Source organism: Macrobrachium nipponense, chromosome 17 (assembly GCF_015104395.2).
Source record: "Macrobrachium nipponense isolate FS-2020 chromosome 17, ASM1510439v2, whole genome shotgun sequence".
Taxonomy (NCBI): domain Eukaryota; kingdom Metazoa; phylum Arthropoda; class Malacostraca; order Decapoda; family Palaemonidae; genus Macrobrachium; species Macrobrachium nipponense.
In genome coordinates, this window is record NC_087210.1 from 63,317,275 (window position 1) to 63,337,042 (window position 19,768).

The window sequence follows — 19,768 nt, forward strand, 5'->3', positions numbered from 1 at the left end:
TTCTTAAAATCTCTGAAAGCTAGAGGGTTAAAAACTGGTATGTTGGTCATCCACCCTCCAATCATCAAACATACCGAATTGCAGCCCAATAGCCTCAGAAGGTTTTTTTATTTTGTTCAAAGTTAAAGTTAGCTATCATCGTGAGTATGGCACTGCTATGAGTGCCAACAGCACAGGCCACCACCACGCCGTGGCTGAAAGTTTCATGGACAGCGGCTGAGCGTTGCATGGGCTGTGGCTGAGAGTTTCCTATAGCATTATTCGTTGCACAGAAAACTCGATTGCGCCGAAGAAACTTTGGCGCATTTCTTCTTTCGTTGCCGCTCTTAATGCTTGGATTCCGCGTAAAGCTTTGTCATGAGTGGGTAGTGCCTGAATTGATGACTCACGATGGAGTGAATTCTGCAAAAGGTTGGGAGAAGCGCCTTTGCTATAATAGTGACATGTTCGTTTTCAGGGGTTGAAAAAAGCCCAGTTGATCAGAGTATAATCTTTATGCAGATATACGTTGTATGTCATGTTCTTTCTCGGAAAGCAGCAAGCACAGAAAGGGAAGGGGTGCGCAGCTGTTATTCATACTGTTCTCTTATATTAGTAGGGTCTCTTACACTATCAAGGAATTTAATTTCAGTACCTTATATGAATTATTTGGTATACTTAATATCATGTTCTTACGTATATACGAACTTTAAACACACGTAGATTTGTAACTTTCGTATCAATGGTGGAAAATTTCCTTAATCATCTTTGAATTCTTTTGTTGTGTTAATAATAATTCTGCCTAGAATTCGTTGCTATAAATAAACATGTTAATCAAAACCACACCATGCATTACTTCGTTTTTAAGTTAAATGATCAACTGTCATTCAAAGTTTTCCCCGGTAACTCCGGGTTGGTCAGCTAGTTATAAATATATATTTTCAAGTTGAAGGCCCGCAGTTCGTTGATGGGAGACCCCTGGTTTAGATAGAGCTGGGTAAGTACCAGTGCAACGGGCCCCTTCTTTTAACTTTTCTCAATTTTATATAGAGTCGGCAGCAGGCAAAATAACAACAAGACTGAATCTTGCTTTTCCTTTATTTCGAATATAATGAATATTTGAAAGACGATGTCATTAGGAATTTTTTTTCGATATACGCAAGATTTTTCTATAATAGATGTGGCAAAGTCTAATACGTTACAAATTCTTCTTGTTGGACCATAATATATTCAGTCGACTTGCCATATACAGTAGTTTGCTTTCTACAAACCCTGCTGTATAGCAGTGATTACATATTATTTGTCTAATTTGAAATTTAATTGGAAGAGGAAAAGGTAGAGAAATAATGCTGTATCATCGGGAGGGTGTTGCTGGTTTGGCATTCACCCCTTATGCCCCTGGAACTCGTTGGAATGGGAGTCGGGAATCTTTGAATAAAAATAAACCGATTTGGCATCAGCCACCCACACCAGACGCATTTTGATATAAAGTGGAAAATAGACAAGAAGTGAATAATGTTGTTCTTATGCATGGGATATGTGTTTATTGCCAGAGGAGTGGTACTTAATTTAATGCTTACGGTAAAAGATGTTCCCGTTGGAAATAGCAAATCATGAAAGAAGGCACGGTTATTTTAACGTTCTCGCTACAACGCTGGTCATCTCATCAATGATGTCTCACTGTTTCTGGTCAGCATTTGGAGGGTGACCACCCCGTAATGCAAGATGCTGCTGCTTGTATGTGAGTGAGTGCCTAAGCTGAGCGGTGGATCGATCGCTGAACTGCGGTTTGCTAGATTTATATAGTATTACTTTGATCTCACTGCCATCAGTCTACCTTTCTTTGAATGGGAATAAGGTCTCCTGGGCTGTTTCATCTATATGAATGATGCTTCGAAAGGTCAGAGAAAAGACGTGAAGTGCAGATGCAAGATTTTATTTATTTGTTTGATGAGTAGTCAATAAGCATCGAGTAGATAGTGCGATAGTGAATTACCCCCTCTCCATTACACATAAGGGCTAACTCTAGGAAAAAACAAGAAAACAGCCGCAACCAGATTCATCAGTAACCGCTAAATTAAGCGCTTATATACAACCCTAGATCTTACCTCCACGAACAAGCTACTCTCCTTTTGTTTTACGCATAATCATACGCTTCATGGAAATTATGGGCTACTCTTTCTCAACATCTCTTCCACACAGTCAAACCAGCGATTTCCCGGTCTCTGCCTCTCCCTTCTTACTTCTGACTGTATATGTCGTTTTCCAGTAACCTAACTTTCCCATGACCTTTACACCTTGATCAATCTTTTCTAAAACACCAATCTTTGCGGAGTCCGTGATCCCTTGAATGGTTGACTATTGAGTAACTCAAGAGTTAACTTTTATTTTACTCCGAAAAACCCTTATGGATGCTCTCACTTTCATACTCATTAATCGTACTATTTCGTGTCTTCCGTTTGCCTCATAATGTATATCTTGCTAAATTAATTTTCAATTATCATCTATTTAATTATTTTTCTATCAACAGTCTTTGCAATTTCTTGCTCACAGTAGTCATTACTGAATCATTCGTAAAACATCAACCGCTCCAAACTTCGTTCACTAGCCATTTTTGTTTATTTTAAGCCTATACAACAGCAAATCTTTAACTTCCTTGTAATCCATTAATAAGAATATGAAACAGGTGTGGAGATGTAACTAGCCCCTGCTTCAGACCAAACACATCACTATCACATCTTTAGACTTGAACACTTGCCTGTAAATCATGCAGACTATTATTGATTCTGATGAAATTAGTTTTACCCTGTACACCCCTACCAAGCTAATTTCAAATGTATTAGATCATTGAAGTGATTTCTACTCTATAAATAAAGTATGGTGAAATAAGTGTAAGAAATAGCAAATATCACTATTCAAATCTAAAGGTATAAGCAAGAAAGCTGCTCTCATACCGAATAAAAATCAGTTTTAGACATTGTAATATTCAAAGTTAACTCTTCCAAGGCATTGTAGGCGATTTTGTATCACTACTAAATTGCCATTTCTCCTTCAGCTGAAACAAGAAAAATTTCTGTATTTCCTTCCAAGCTTTTACCTGAACCATTGTATGGAAATTAGCAACGCCACCCAGACAGACTGATGACATACTACCGTGCTCGAAAGAGGCGAAGCAGTGTGGAGAATATGGCGGATCGAACAAGTGCCCTTGTAATCATGAGAAGACAAACGCTGTCGGGCAGATTGGGCTTGAACTTCTGAATTGACATCCCTGTCAGCTGCCGAGACGATGAAGAGAAATGCTGCCGAACTCTCCTCCAGAGGAAGCATAAGCTTCTGCAAAACCTTTTTCTCAGGGATACAAGGCTGAACAAATACATCCATCGTCAGTAAATCTTGCAAGAGACACGTCATGTTGGAATGATGGATAAAAACGGTCTTTAACTCTCATGCCATAACTGACTGGTGCAAAAAAGCTATTGACAGTGACACAGGCAGCGACAGATGGGATAAACGTAGCCAGTGACACAGCCAAGTCCCCTACTTTGCTATTGCCAGTAACACCTACACCAAAGTCAAGCACCTGAAAATAAAAAAGAAGCAACTTTCTACGAATAAACTCTCCTATGCAGAACAGTGCTACGTTAATTTTTTCATCATTAACAGGCAGAGTCTGTGCATGTATTTCTTATAAAGGAGCTCTATGACAGTACCTTGCTTAATATTCGCGGTAAAACATGCATCCTTTATCAACATCTCTTTAGGATAGTCTAGTCACCCAAGTGATTTTACAATGATAGGAAATTTTTATCCTTCCTCAAATTCATGGGTTGTAACTAGCAGTTATTTACAGATCAACATAATTTTTTTTACATGCGTGATCAATATACAGATCGAACAGGCAACTGTAAGCCTGCAGAATGCTTGACTTGATTGTACTTTCTCGTATAAATATTCTTTTGCAATCTTACCGCCAGAGAACGAGTAAGTTTTTAATAAAAAGTTTCGAAACGTGTGTGTTCTATTCTAACGTCCTTCAATTAAAAAAAGGGCATATAACCGGATGAACTGGAGCATTGACATCTTCATCAAACATTGCCCTATTCACTCCTACTTCTACATTCATTGACCTTCATGAGCACTACCTCATTTTATCATTAACTTTTAAGAATACGTCTGTTGAATAATCTACTTCGCTCTTATTAACTTTTGTGAGCGTTGTTGCATCCTCTCACATTTTTCAGTCTTTGAACTTTCATGAACATTGCTATATTCATTCCTTCTCCAGCAGTGCCCTTAGCGACTTTAGGAACATTGCTGATTTCTCTCCCTCTTCCCCATAGTAGACTTTGAACAATGTTGCTGTATCCTTTCCACCTTCCCTGTTTACTCTCTTACTTCTCCATCATTCACCTTCGTGAACGTTGTTGTATCACCGTTTTCTAGTACTTCACCATTACTGAGCTTCATAAACTTAGCTGTAATTTCTCTGATTTTTCCATCAGTGACTTTTAAGAAAGTTTTCACATTCTCGTCTGCATCTACATCACAGACTGCCATAAACATTACTGAGATCATTTCCACATTCTCCTCTATCTCCCCTTTCATTGACATTTATGAAAATTGCTCTTCATCACTGGCCATGAATATGGTTGTAGTGTCTCCTTCTAGTACATTATTAACTCTCAATAAAAACATTCACGTTCTCTCGTACATCTTTATTTTTTACCTTAGAACATTATCTTATCCTCCGCTCCTTCCTTTTGAGTATTGATATTTTAGAACATTGCGGTATACTGTCTTTTTCCTCCAAGACATTCATGGACAATGGCGCATCTTCCCCTACTTCTTCAACATTAACTATGCACTTTACTGTAATCATCACTGGACTTCAGTACCAGAGTCGTTTCCTGTGCTACTCCATCATTTAGTTTCCTAAAGATTGCTTAATCCATTCTTATCTCTCCATTATCGACCTTCGCGACCATTGCTGAGTTCTCTCCTACCTTCTCACATATGATTTCTATGATTATTGCTGTCACTGACTTTCATAACCCTTGCCACATTCTCATTCTCTTTTCCGCCGGTTTATTTTATGAACATTACCATATCCAGTCATACCTCTTTATCATTGGTTTTTATGATCATTTCTGTTTCTCGCTTCTTTAAATATCGTATTAACATAAGCTTTACCATATAACCATCGAAAGTAAAAAAATTCTCTATGAAAATTTTTGTTATCTAGCCTATACTACTTTTTAATTTAATAATCCTCATTATCGAATATTACCGTTTTCTATCATAATTCTTAATCATTGACCTTTTTGAGACACGTATACCTGCAATCGCCATTAATGAAATTTTTTTATATAATTTTTTTTCGTTCTACCTCAATGGCTTTAAAAGATCATTTTACTGTCATGTCAAACTTCTTCCTCATTGTCCCTCGTAAACATTGCTTTGACTTTTGGCACTTTTGTATCATTAGCCTTCATCGTCTTTGTCATATTCTTTGGCATATTGTTGTATCTTTATTTTTGCATCAGCTACCTCATAACATTAATATATCTCCACTTACTTTCCCAATATTGACCCATGAACATTGTCGTATTCTTTCCTTCTTCTCATTATTGCCCTCTCCCCCACTTCCTGGTCACTGCTGTGCCTAAACATTTCCTCAGTCTCTTCTATGTCTCCATTGTTTACATTCTGGTGCATTGTTGTATTCTTTCCTAATAATCCATCACTGACCTTTAAGAACACTGTTCGAGGCCCTTTAGTCAATTCAACGTAAAATCATCTTCAGTAATGAGGCCTTTTTTTCATTTCAGTTTTCTCTACCTTATTTGAAGGATTACATAAAAAGCTTATTCTTTGCGATGGTGGGTCTTGAATCTGAATTGCGCAACCTCAGCAGGAGTTTGTGGGCTGTTAAAACTATTCTTTTAAAATATTTTGTTTAGATTTAGGAATAAACCTTTAGTAATTATAATTATCAGAGATTCTGTTTGCGAGAATAAGCTAGTTTTTACAAAAATGAAAATTATTTAGCTGGAATACAATGTAGCAAATTGTAGAACGAGCATGTAGTTCAGGATAAAGTTTTACTAATAAATATATACCACTAACTCATGAGGTTTATCATATTTGCTCTCTCTTTTCTATAACTGTATTTGACTATATGCCCTTCATGAGCATTGTCCTGTTCAGTCATTCTTCACCATTAGTAATTTTTAAGAATTTTAGGAAAAAAAAAGAGGCCGAAGTAAAGCTCTGCTGAAGCATCAACAAGATATATAGTATATACCAGAAAATCGAGTAGAAGTGAAGTCCGCTTAAATTAAATAAAAGTTGCAAATATAAAACAAAATGCCAATATAAAGAGATAAGAACAGAACAAGAAACTCACCTTTTCATGTTGCAGGAGAAATTTAACGGCTTCTTCAAAGTATGCGATATCAAATTCTTTTATAACTTTAGGAAGATCATCATAATTGAATAAAGCAAGAGCAAATGACGCAATCCCACGAGAGGCCAGTTGAGCTGACCTGTATTCAATGAGGCCTCCTAAAGTGCCAAACATATCTATTACTGCTGGGAATGGGCCATCACCTGCAAAAGAAATCAGTTGTTGAAATCAATAGCTTTAAGGCTGTATGTGTGGTGATATCTCATTTACTCTAAATTACATTTGTACATTCATAATGAAAAGTAATTTCCTTCCCTAGGGACGTTATGCACCATCTGGAAGCTGCTTACTTGTGAAAGGGACACTAGGAGAGAGAGTGTGTGGCCCTAAACGTTGAGCTATTGGCCAAAGACATGTTCTTGTGTACAGAAAATGCAGATCCACCGATACACATTGCATTTGTATTATTGGATATTTAGCTACATAAATCTCATAACTTCCGTTAAAGATAAAACCATAAAGGAAATAGATATAGAAATTATCACTACCACACACATCCGAAAATTTTTATAAACAAACTAGATTTAAACACCAAACCAACATTTTTAAAAGATTAGGTTTTATGTGGAACTTTTGGCTACGCTAAGTAAGTGTAAGGCCTCCCAAGTCAAGTCAAAACACTGCAATTCCACTTACCGGAGGTAAAAAAAAAAAAAAAAAAAAAAAAAAAAAAAAAAAAAAAAAAAAATCTCCACTTACCGAGAGGAAAAAAAAAAATCCATTTTCGGGAGGTAAAACAAAAATCCACTTACCGGGAGGTAAAAAAAAAAAAAAAAAAAAAAAAAAAAAAAAAAAAAAAAAAAAAAACACCTTCCAGGAGATAAGAAAACTCCACTTTCCGGGAGATAAAACTCCACTTTCCGGAAGGTAAAAAAATCCACTTACCGGGAGATAAAAACAGTCCCCCCTGACCTCTCCGTATTGAACTGGAATACGTTGAACTCCAGACGCCACATAATGCCTTTCATGAGCTGCGCATGCCAAAGGTTCTGTTAATTCTGATGAACACAACTTTTCGGCGCTAAGGTGTCCATTATGGACGCTAAGAGTTACCTGAAAGTTTTAAATATAAAAGAGAAACGCGAAATAATTGCATCTTATTTTGTTAACATAGGCAACCTTTTATTGTATTTTTTGTTCACTGTGTAGAAAAATTTCATTTTACAAGATGCCACTTTCCTTGATTTATCTTTATTAATTTATGTCTCCAGAATATAATATGAAGTACATCGATATAGAAGGTGAATATGCAACTGAAAAATCCTGGAGAAAAGTAGCAGTGTGCTTGTTTTGTAATGAACTTTATGAAGAAAATTTGCCCCACGATTCCCGAGATCAGCACCGACAAGGTTAAAAGAAATTCATGATAAATCATGCGGCTTATTCCCTTTGAAGTTACGTAGAATTAAGTGATTAACTTACCAGTAATACTTGTGATTTTTTCTGCATATTAGGTTACTCTTACTTCTTACTGACTTAATTTTTTAAGTTATGCTTCATCATACAAAGCCTCGTTTTTGTTTACCCCAAGCAGTCTCCTGTCTTGGAATGTTTTCATGTGGAATAATACCAGTCTATCACAGCTGCTCAACAGTCTACCGAAAATTCGTTATTGATAGAGTTAACAAGTTTCTGTCAAGCAATGCATTATCACAGTAGCTCATATAAGAGGCAATTACTTATATAGAAACTTGAAACATGGTGGTAGATGACTTACTACCAGAGGCTTTTCTACAACTCTCTTGATGAAACGAATATATCTGTAGTGTGGTGGAGCTGGGACAAGACTTCCAATGAGGCCCATTGTAAAAATACCCCCTAGATACTCCATCTTATCGACATCAACCGCGCCATTTTCATCAGCCCTGAAATGCAAGAAACAGTTTAATACAGATGATTTTTGGCACTTATTTCTTTTTTATGTTTTTAGATTCAGAATTTTGGTACTTGCTTCTTTTTTTTTTATCTTTTTAGCTTCAAAGTGACAATTATCTTCATTTTAAAGCTAGATTTACAGCACTGTGTTTACTTTTAGGTTTGATGTTCTGGACGTTTTTTTACTTTGTTCTAAGACTACCTGTAGATCATTTACAGTTCTAATTTGAAGCTGGATGTAGTACAGAATTTACTTTTCCTTGATTTCCAAGCTTGATTTTTAATAAGCTTCCTTAACGTTTAAGCAGCATTTTCTCCTCGTGATTCAAAATTTGTTTTACAAAATGCCCTTTTTTTTCTCTTTGTTCTTGGGCTGGATTTTCAGCACTGTTCGTATTTCAAATAATCCAAAAGCAAATGAAAATGTTCTCATATAACTAAGAAAACAACGCATCACTACCTGAACATCGAAAGCAGATATGTTCACCTGTAATGTGCATAAGACATGTAGAGGACACCAGTGTCCTCAATCGCAGAGGCTTGAAGAGTGACATCCTTGTTTGGCTTTAAGCCTGAAACTCTGATATGAACTGGCTCGTCCTGTAGGCAGGACAAGGGAATGACAGACAATAAGACGTCTTCCTGTGGTGCGGAAATGAAAAAAAAAAAGAGGAGTTGGCTGTGTTCATGATGAAATTTCCTATAAATTTAAGTTAAGAGAAATCATAATTTTTTATTTAAGGATTCTCCTTTCCCCTGCACACTTATCTTTGAAATGGTATTAATTTTGCAAGTAGCATGCAAAGTGAGGATCAACTAAGGAACTGCAAGGACTTTTAATTACTCCACAATGATCGGACTATAGACTCTGGCACACTCCTGAAAACTGAGGATATTTTATGAATTAGCAATTCTGCAGATGCACACACTGTTTTTGCTGCCCTGTGGAAAGGATAGCAGAGTCTAGTTCAGGAAATCTGAAAAACGAGTGTGCCGAAACATTTTTGTTAATTATACATCCTTCGAAATGTAGTGGTCATCACTGGCTCTCACGGAGACAAAGCGACATTTTGTAACCAAGAATTCATCACTTTTGGAGTTGGCGTGATTCGCCGAAGGAAGTAAACTCAGCTCGCACAGACGTTTGCACGTGACCAAGGCGTGGAGATCACGTGTTTTTGTGCATGGGCGGGAAGGAAGGTGTTGTGATACACATCCAATCTGGTTTCGATCAGATCTCGTGGGTGGGACTATCAACCGTACGTACATGAGTGTTTGAGTATCTGTTCCACTATATGATATGGATGATGAAGGATAGTTAGGCACTTGGGGGCCGCGTCTCTAGTCGGCATGGACCTTTTTTTTATTATTATCATTTCTTGTAAGTTTCCTGTTGAGATGGGTAAGCATACTCATGTTATGCCCAAAGTGTATCTTTTTCTCCTACATCTTAAACATTGATTTCAGAGTTTTCTCTTTAATAGGTAACCTTTTTTTCCAGGAGAATTGATTATTATCATTTTTATTTTATTTGCAATTAATTTGTGCATTTATGTGGGGTCCCTTCTTTGTCAGATGGATGTAGATAACGATTTGGAGGGTACCGGTTATAGGGAGACTATGAGTAATAATTATATTTTTGGATTGGGAGGATTATCATAATTAACAGTGAATCTTTGACTGATGTTTAATTGTTTGAGAGAAAGGGATATGGACGGTTTTTCTCCAATCCCCAGTTTTAATTTGGTTTCCACTATTCTTGAATTGCCATTTTCTGTGTTGGTGCATCATTTGGATTTTATCATGTTTTATGTAGAAGCTATAGTTTCCGAATTTGACTCACTTAGTTAATCAGTTGCTCTTTACTAACAAAGTTTACTTTTGATAATTTTGGATCTGATTTAGCAACCTTAGGTAATTATGCATTATGGATTGTGTGAGAGGTTGGTCGCGAAAGAGAGAGAGAGAGAGAGAGAGAGAGAGAGAGAGAGAGAGAGAGAAATTTCTCTGCTCGGTTTTGCTGTTGATCAACGTTACCAAGATATCTCGGAGGGGTAAGTTCACACATGGCGGCCTCAAAGAGTCCGTAATACATACATACATACATACATACATACACACACACACACCACACACACACGTATATATATATATATATATATATATATATATATATATATATATATATATATATATATATATATATATATGGAAGGACAGGGTTGCAAGGAGATAGCCGGTCATCAGGTGATGCATTTATTGCCGACGCGTTTCGTAACATAATTACATCATTAAAGCTAACAGAGAAACAAAACAAATTAAAAATACATGGAATATAACTTTGACTAAGATTCTCAACAAATATACAAAAAACATACATAAAAACAAAGCAAACTAAAAAAAACCTGCTAGACTAAAAAGTTGAAGACTGAATGATTCGGAAAGGAGGGAGAAGCAGCGAAGAAAGCGGCTCAAGCCAGATACAACTGTACAGAGGAGGTGGGCACTAACTGATTAATAAATAGCGACTCTAAAATATGCAGTTCGTGTAAAGGCCTTGCTTGGCCCAAGACAGAGAAGTTGGCATAATTGATGTTGGTTTTACAAATATTTCCGTGATTTCTGATAGTAGAAAATTCAGGATTAGATGACTGACACTATTATGTGAATCAGCTCTGACTCTTAGCAATCGTTTAGTCGAACCCATGTAAGTCACCAAATCACATCTGGGGCAAGTATATTTATATATGACTGAAGATTGCAATATTAGGCAGAGTCTGCCTTCAAATTTAACAAGTGATCCAATTGTAACAGGATTTTTTGAAATTAAAATAACTTGCAACATATTAAATGGTTTTCAATTGCAGACTTGAGATTCCTTCTAAATTTGTCATCTTGGATGTATGGAATACAGTTTTTTTCGTGGAACAGTGCTTATAGAGGAACAATATATCTCTATGATATGAATCCCAGGAAGAGGTTAGAGTGTAAGCCCGATGGAGCAAAGTAAAAATCTAATCAAGTTTAAAATTATAAAAACAAGCATTATAAAAGTTTGAACCCAGACCAGAGAAGTGTCCTTATTTCAGCCCATGTACAAAATACGCGACCTCCATGCCCTTGGTCGCGGATGCACGAGCTAGCTGAGCTCAGTCATCGGCAGACGACTCAACATCGCGTCATCTTCATATATGATGAATCATTGATTAAGAAACTCCGCTCTGTCTCCGTGGGAGCCAGTGATGGCGACTACAAAAAACTTTCGACATTTGCTTTTCCGGTCCCTGATCCTGACTGAAATGTTGCTATCATCTCCACATTGCAGCAAAACCAGACTATGCACTTGCACAATTGCTGAATTACAAAATCATTGCCGAATAACACCAGATACCAACTCCACATATCTATAACTGCTTTCATATATAATAATACCTATTTCACATATGTTTATACATAAATGTGTGTGTATAACTGATTCACGAAAGTTTGGAACGTGATAAATGCATAAATTATGTATGCTTTTAGATAACAACATTACCGGATGAAATAAAAAAATTTCAATATCTGCTGTTGGGGTCCTGGCTGATCAGCCTCTTTCCATAATATCATTTGAAGGTGTGCCCTCTGTACATGGAGGAACAGGTTGGCATCTGTGGGACGCAAGGCCATGATTCGCATTGGTTTTCCTTTTTTTCCTTGTGTAAATCTTATGGCGGGCTGCATTCATCGAGATCCCCTGGGGCATACCATACAATGCCGGAAAGAATTCTTACCCTGCTTTCTTAAGATCATTTTCGGTAGCATTTATCTCACCAAGTATTTCATCCAATGCAGGGAAATTTCCTGATAGCAAGATATTTAGAACACTTACTTTCCCTTTACTGGATGGATATGATAATTATCACAACCGGTCAGTGAATGCATGCCCAACAACTGCAAACATTTAGGACCCAACTTTTTGCAAGTCTCACTTATATTAATGATTTCTCCATTCCAACAGTCCATCTGGACTTCACGTTTTGAATGAAATTGACCTTTCCAAACCCAGTAAATTAGCAGAACCAGCACATCAGTATCATTACTATGAGAGAGAGAGAGAGAGAGAGAAAGAGAGAAACTCTTACAGAGTTATTCATGTGTTTTATGTAATCATTTATTACATACATGAGTTATTCATTTTTATACTAAATATGCATAAGATAACATATTCAAGGCTTTATGTTAATCCTTGCCCTTGAAAACATGGGTTTAGACACCAAAATATTTTCATTATGATTCTCCGGTAAAACGATATTTGCGAAAATAGGTTTTGAGATAATGACGGCATAAATGTGTACGTAGAAAATAATGCCCAATGTTGTTATTTTGACAACCCACCTCAAATACCTTGGAATACGCTTAGGATTGCATATCAAACATAAAACCATGTACTGTAGAAAATTCATAGGTTCCCTATAGAAGTCAATGGGGCGGCAAATGGATTAAAGACCTTAGAATGAAAGAGAGAGAGAGAGAGAGAGAGAGAGAGAGAGAGAGAGAGAGAGAGAAAGAGAGTAGAAATGAGAGAGAGATAGAGAGAAGAATTAAGAGAGAGAGAGAGAGAGAGTGCAATTAATGCCAAATCACAATCGTCTTTAGTTTGCTTGCAACAAGGCTCATCGAGGTTGGGCCTTGAGGCTCACTTTCCTCTGAAACGACACGCTACGATGAGTTCCTTGGAGAACAGGTCTAAGCAAGGTGTTGTAACGTTGAGGTTGATATCAGTGTGGGTTTAACTACAGAGATGGACCTATAACAGATAACGCAGATCACTTTTGTTCGCTATGTTGATCTCTTACATTAGGCTAACGTGATTAAGAGATGGTCTGCCCCAAAGGTGGTGTTGACGTACTACAAGAGAGTAATACTTGGACTTTCGGATTTTGTTGCCCCTCGCACCGGGTTCCTGGTTTAGAGTATCAGTCATATTTTTCCTTCCCGAAACACATTCTAGGATCATCTAGCGTCTGGAGTCGGCAACATTCCTGCCTGTGGGTTACATGCGGCCCGCCATCTTAACATCTGGACAAATTATGTAATAGCTGTTTGTTAGTTTGATGGCGCCTCGATTTTTCCATTCTTATTTTTCGCATTTGTTGCTTAAGTTGTTCGTGATAAAAATTCCACTTTGGGTGGTCTATATTCAATACGCGAAAGCTGTTTCATTCTTGTGTTTAAGGAGATACGCTATGCTTGATAAAACGTAAGACACATAAATGCGTTGTACGGCTTTGGGCATAATGTGAGTATGGTTACCCATTTCAGCAGCAAACACATACAAAAAACGATAATAAATCTTAAAAAAAGGAAAACAGGCCAATGCCGCCTACGAGACGTGGCCCCCAAGTGTCCAACTATCCCTCATCATCCATATCATATAGTGGAACAGATACTCAAACACTCATGTACGTACGGTTGATAGTCCCATCCACGAGATCTGATCGAAACCAGATTGGATGTGTATCACACACCTTCCTTCCCGCCCATGCACAAAAACACATGATCTCCACGCCTTGGTCACGTGCAAACGTCTGTGCGAGCTTAGTTTACTTCCTTCGGCGAATCACGCCAACTCCAAAAGTGATGAATCCTTGGTTAAAAATCTCGCTGTGTCTCCGTGAGAGCCATCGATGACCACTACATTTCGAAGAATGTAGCATTAACAAAAATGTTTCGGCACACTCGCTTTTCCGATTTCCTGAACTAGATTCTGCTATCCTTTCCACAGGGAAGCAAAAAGTCTGTGCATCTGCAGAATTGCTAATTCATAAGATATCCTCAATTTTCAGGAGTGTGCCAGAGTCTATAGTCCGATCATTGTGGAGTAATTAAAAGTCCTTGCAGTTCCTTAGTTGATCCTCACTTTGCATGCTACTTGCAAAATGAATACCACTTCAAAGGTAAGTGTGCGGGGAAAGCGGAATCCTTAAATAACAAATTATGATGTCTCTTAACTTGAATTTACAGGAAATTTGATCATGAACACAGCCAACTCCTCTTTCTTTTTTTCATTTCCACACCACAGGAAGACGTCTTATTGTCTGTCATTCCCTTGTCCTGCCTACAGGACGAGCCAGTTCATATCAGAGTTTCAGGCTTAAAGCCAAACCAGGATGTCACTCTTCAAGCCTCTGCGATTGAGGACACTGGTGTCCTCTACATGTCTTATGCACATTACAGGTGAGCATGTCTGCTTTCGATGTTCAGGTAGTGATGCGTTGTTTTCTTAGTTATATGAGAAAATTTTCATTTGCTTTTGGATTATTTGAAAAACGAACAGCATTGAAAATCCAGCCCAAGAAAAAAGAGAAAAAAAAGGACATTTTGTAAAAAAAAAATCTCAACCATGAGGAGGAAATGCTGTAAATTCTGCCTTAAAAGTTAAGGGAGCTTGCTATAAATGAGACATGGAAATCTAGGAGGAGTAAATTCTGTACATCCAGCTTCAAATTAGAATTGTAAATGTTCTACAGGTAGTCTTTGAACAAAGTAAAAAACGTACAGAGCATCAAACCTGAAAGTAAACACAGTGCTGCAAATCTAGCATTAAAATGAAGATAATTGCCTCCTTGAAGTTAAAAAGATGAAAAAGAAGCAAGTGCCAAAAATCATGTGTGTTAAAATGTCTCTTGCATTTCAGGACTGATGAAAATGGCGCGGTTGACGTCGACAAAATGGAGTCTCTAGGGGGCCAGTATGAGGGTATTTTTCCGATGGGCCTCATTGGAAGTCTTGTCCCAGCTCCACCACACTACAGATATATTCGTTTCATCAAGAGAGTTGTAGAAAAGCCTCTGGTAGTAAGTCATCTGCCACCATGTTTCAAGTTTCTATATAAGTAATTGCCTCTTATATGAGCTACTGTGATAATGCATTTCTTGACAGAAACTTGTTAACTCTATCAATAACGAATTTTCGGTAGACTGTTGAGCAGCTGTGATAGACTGGTATTATTCCACATGAAAACATTCCAAGACAGGAAACTGCTTGGGGTAAACAAAAACGAGGCTTTGTATGATGAAGCTTAGCTTCAAAGATTAGGTCAGTGAGAAGTAAGAGTAACCTAATAGGCAGGAAAGAATCACAAGTATTACTGGTAAGTTAATCATTTGATTCTACGTAACCTCAAAGGGAATAAGCCGCATGATTTAATGAATTTGTTTTAACCTTGTCGGTGCTGATCTCGGGAATCGTGGGGAATATTTTCTTAATAAAATTCCTCACAAAATAAAAACACTGCTACTTTTCTGCAACTTTTCCAGTTGCACATTCACCTTCTATATCGATGCACTCCATTTTATATTCTGGAGACATAAAGTAATAAAGATAAATCAAGGAAAGTGGCATCTTGTGAAGTGAAATTTGTCAATATAGTGAGCAAAAAAATAAATAAATAAATAAAAGGTTTCCTAATAAATTAAGAAAATAAGATGCAATTATTCCGTTTTTCACTTGTATATTCAAAATTTTCAGGTAACTCTTAGCGTCCATAATGGACACCTTAGCGCTGAAAAGTTGTGTTCATCAGAAGTAATAGAACCTCTGTCATGCGTAGCTCACGAAAGGCATTATATGGCGTCTGGAGTTCAGCGTATTCCAGTTCAATACGGAGAGGTCAGGGGGATTCTGTTTTTACCTCCCGGTAAGTGGATTTTTTTACCTCCAGAAATGGAGTTTTTTTTTCTTTCTTTTTTTCTTTTACCTCCCGGTAACTGGAGTTTTTTTACCTCCCGGTAAGTGAAGTTGCGGTGTTTTGACTTGACTTGGGAGGCCTTACACTTACTTAACATTGCTAGTAATAACTAGCCTGAGTATGTTCCTAAATGTTCCACATAAAACCAAATCTTTTAAAAATGTTGGTTTGGTGTTGAAATCTAGTCTGTTTATAGAATTTTTTGGATGTGTGTGGTAGTGATAATTTCTATATCTATTTCCTTTATGGTTTTATGTTTAACGGAAGTTATGAGATTTATGTAGCTAAATATCCAATAATACAAATGCAATGTGTATCGGTGGATCTGCATTTTCTGTGCACAAGAACATGTCTTTGGCCAATAGCTCAATGTTTAGAGCCACACACTCTCTCTCCAAGTGTCCCTTTCACAAGTAAGCAGCTTCCAGATGGTGCATAACGTCCCTAGGGAAGGAAATTACTCTTCATTATGAGTGTACAAATGTAATTTAGAGTAAATGAGATATCACCACACATACAGCCTCTAAAGCTATTGATTTCAATAACTGATTTCTTTTGCAGGTGATGGCCCATTCCCAGCAGTAATAGATATGTTTGGCACTTTAGGAGGCCTCATTGAATACAGGTCAGCTCAACTGGCCTCTCGTGGGATTGCGTCATTTGCTCTTGCTTTATTCAATTATGATGATCTTCCTAAAGTTATAAAAGAATTTGATATCGCATACTTTGAAGAAGCCGTTAAATTTCTCCTGCAACATGAAAAGGTGAGTTTCTTGTTCTGTTCTTATCTCTTTATATTGGCATTTTGTTTTATATTTGCAACTTTTATCTTAATTTAAGCGGACTTCACTTCTACTCGATTTTCTGGTATATTCTCTATATGTTGAATATGCCTGAGCAGAGTTTTACTTCGGTTCTCTCTCTCTCTCTCTCTCTCTCTCTCTCTCTCTCTAAAATTCCTAAAAATCAGTAAATGGTGAAGTATGACTGAACAGGACAATGTTCATGAAGAGTATATCTTGAACTACATGCTCGTTTTACAATTTGCTACATGGTATTCCAGCTAAATAATTTTCATTTTTGTAAAAACTAGCTTATTCTCGCAAACAGAATCTGTCATAATTATAATTACTAAAGGTTTATTCCTAAATCTAAACAAAAAATTTTAAAAGAATAGTTTTAACAGCCCACAAGCTCCTGCTGAGGTTGCGTAATTCAGATTCAAGACCCACCATCGCAAAGAATAAGCTTTTTATGTAATCCTTCAAATAAGGTAGAGAAAACTGAAATGAAAAAGAAGGCCTCAAATTATATATTTGATTGATTTTACGTTTTTTTTGAACGAACTTGAAGGTCAGTTGATGGATTATTAGGAAAAGAATACAACACTGCACCAGAATGTAAACAATGGAGACATAGAAGAGACTGAGGAAATGTTTTTTTTAGAGGGCACAGCAGTGACCAGGAAGTGGGGGAGAGGGCAATAATGAGAAGAAGGAAAGAATACGACAATGTTCATGGGTCAATATTGGGAAAGTAAGTGGAGATATATTAATGTTATGAGGTAGCTGATGCAAAAATAAAGATACAACAATATGCCAAAGAATATGACAAAGACGATGAAGGCTAATGATACAAAAGTGCCAAAAGTCAAAGCAATGTTTACGAGGGACAATGAGGAAGAAGTTTGACATGACAGTAAAATGATCTTTTAAAGCCATTGAGGTAGAACGAAAAAAAATTATATATAAAAAAATTTCATTAATGGCGATTGCAGGTATACGTGTCTCAAAAAGGTCAATGATTAAGAATTATGATAGAAAACGGTAATATTCGATAATGAGGATTATTAAATTAAAAAGTAGTATAGGCTAGATAACAAAAATTTTCATAGAGAATTTTTTTACTTTCGATGGTTATATGGTAAAGCTTATGTTAATACGATATTTAAAGAAGCGAGAAACAGAAATGATCATAAAAACCAATGATAGAGAGGTATGACTGGATATGGTAATGGTTCATAAAATAAACCAGCGGAAAAGAGAATGAGAATGTGGCAAGGCTTATGAAAGTCAGTGACGCAATAAATCATAGAAATCATATGTGAGAAGGTAGGAGAGAACTCAGCAATGGCGCGAAGGTCGATAATGGAGAGTAGAATGGATTAAGCAATCTTTAGGAAACTAAATGATGGAGTAGCACAGGAAACGACTCTGGTACTGAAGTCCAGTGATGATTACAGTAAAGTGCATAGTTAATGTTGAAGAAGTAGGGGAAGATGCGCCATTGTCCATGAATGTCTTGGAGGAAAAAGACAGTATACCGCAATGTTCTAAAATATCAATACTCAAAAGGAAGGAGCGGAGGATAAGATAATGTTCTAAGGTAAAAAATAAAGATGTAGAGAGAAACGTTGAATGTTTTTATTGAGAGTTAATAATGTACTAGAAGGAGACACTACAACCATATTCATGGCCAGTGATGAAGAGCAATTTTCATAAATGTCAATGAAAGGGGAGATAGAGGAGAATGTGGAAATGATCTCAGTAATGTTTATGGCAGTCTGTGATGTAGATGCAGATGAGAATGTGAAAACTTTCTTAAAAGTCACTGATGGAAAAATCAGAGAAATTACAGCTAAGTTTATGAAGCTCAGTAATGGTGAAGTACTAGAAAACGGTGATACAACAACGTTCACGAAGGTGAATGATGGAGAAGTACGAGAGTAAACAAGGAAGGTGGAAAGGATACAGCAACATTGTTCAAAGTCTATGGGGGAAGAGGGAGAGAAATAAACAATGTTCCTAAAGTCGCTAAGGGCACTGCTGGAGAAGGAATGAATATAGCAATGTTCATGAAAGTTTAAAGACGGAAAAATGAAAGAGGATGCAGCAACGCCCACCAAAGTTAATTAATAAAAGCGAAGTAGATTATTATACAGACGTATACGTTTAAAGTTAATGATAAAATGAGGTAGTGCTCATGAAGGTCAATGAATGTAGAAGTAGGAGTGAATAGGGCAATGTTTGATGAAGATTTCAATGCTCCAGTTTATCCGGTTATTTGCCCTTTTTTTAATTGAAGGATGTTAGAATAAAACACAGTCAAGTTCCGAAACTTTTCATTAAAAACTCACTCGTTCTCTGGCGGTAAGATTGCAAAAGAATATTTATACGAGAAAATACAATCAAGTCATGCATTCTGCAGGCTTACAGTTGCCTATTCGATCTGTATATTGATCACGCATGTAGAAAATAATGTTGATATGTAAATGACTGTAAATACAACCCATGAATTTGAGAAAGGATAAAAATTTCCTATCATTGTAAAATCACTTGGGTGACTAGACTATCCTAAAGAGATGTTGATAAAGGCTACATGTTTTACCGCGAATATTAAGCAAGTTACTGTCATAGAGATCCTTTATAAGAAATCCATGCACAGGATACTAAAGCAATGGCTTTTAACTATGCCTGCTAATGACGAAAAAATTAACGTTGCACTGTTCTGTACAGGAGAATTTATTCGTAGAAAGTTGCTTCTTTTGTTTCATAATTACACCTTTTATATTTTCAGGTGCTTGACTTTGGTGTCGGTGTTATAGGCAATAGCAAAGCAGGGGACTTGGTTGTGTCACTGGCTACGTTTATCCCATCTGTCGCTGCCTGTGTCACTGTCAATAGCTTTTTGCACCAGTCAGTTATGGCATGAGA

General features: G+C 36.9%; 1 protein-coding gene across 1 annotated transcript; it reads left to right on the top strand.

Annotated features, from left to right (window-relative positions):
• Positions 1-12,980: 12,980 nt before the first annotated feature.
• On the top strand, positions 12,981-19,743 carry LOC135196055 (acyl-coenzyme A thioesterase 1-like; the record flags this gene model as incomplete). The annotated part of the gene is given in 7 exon segments (XM_064222520.1): positions 12,981-13,060; positions 14,152-14,262; positions 14,388-14,542; positions 15,003-15,162; positions 15,836-16,004; positions 16,617-16,819; positions 19,632-19,743. Coding segments are annotated over 6 exon segments (817 nt in total), but the record flags the coding sequence as incomplete, so codon positions are not given.
• Between the last annotated feature and the right edge of the window lie 25 nt (positions 19,744-19,768).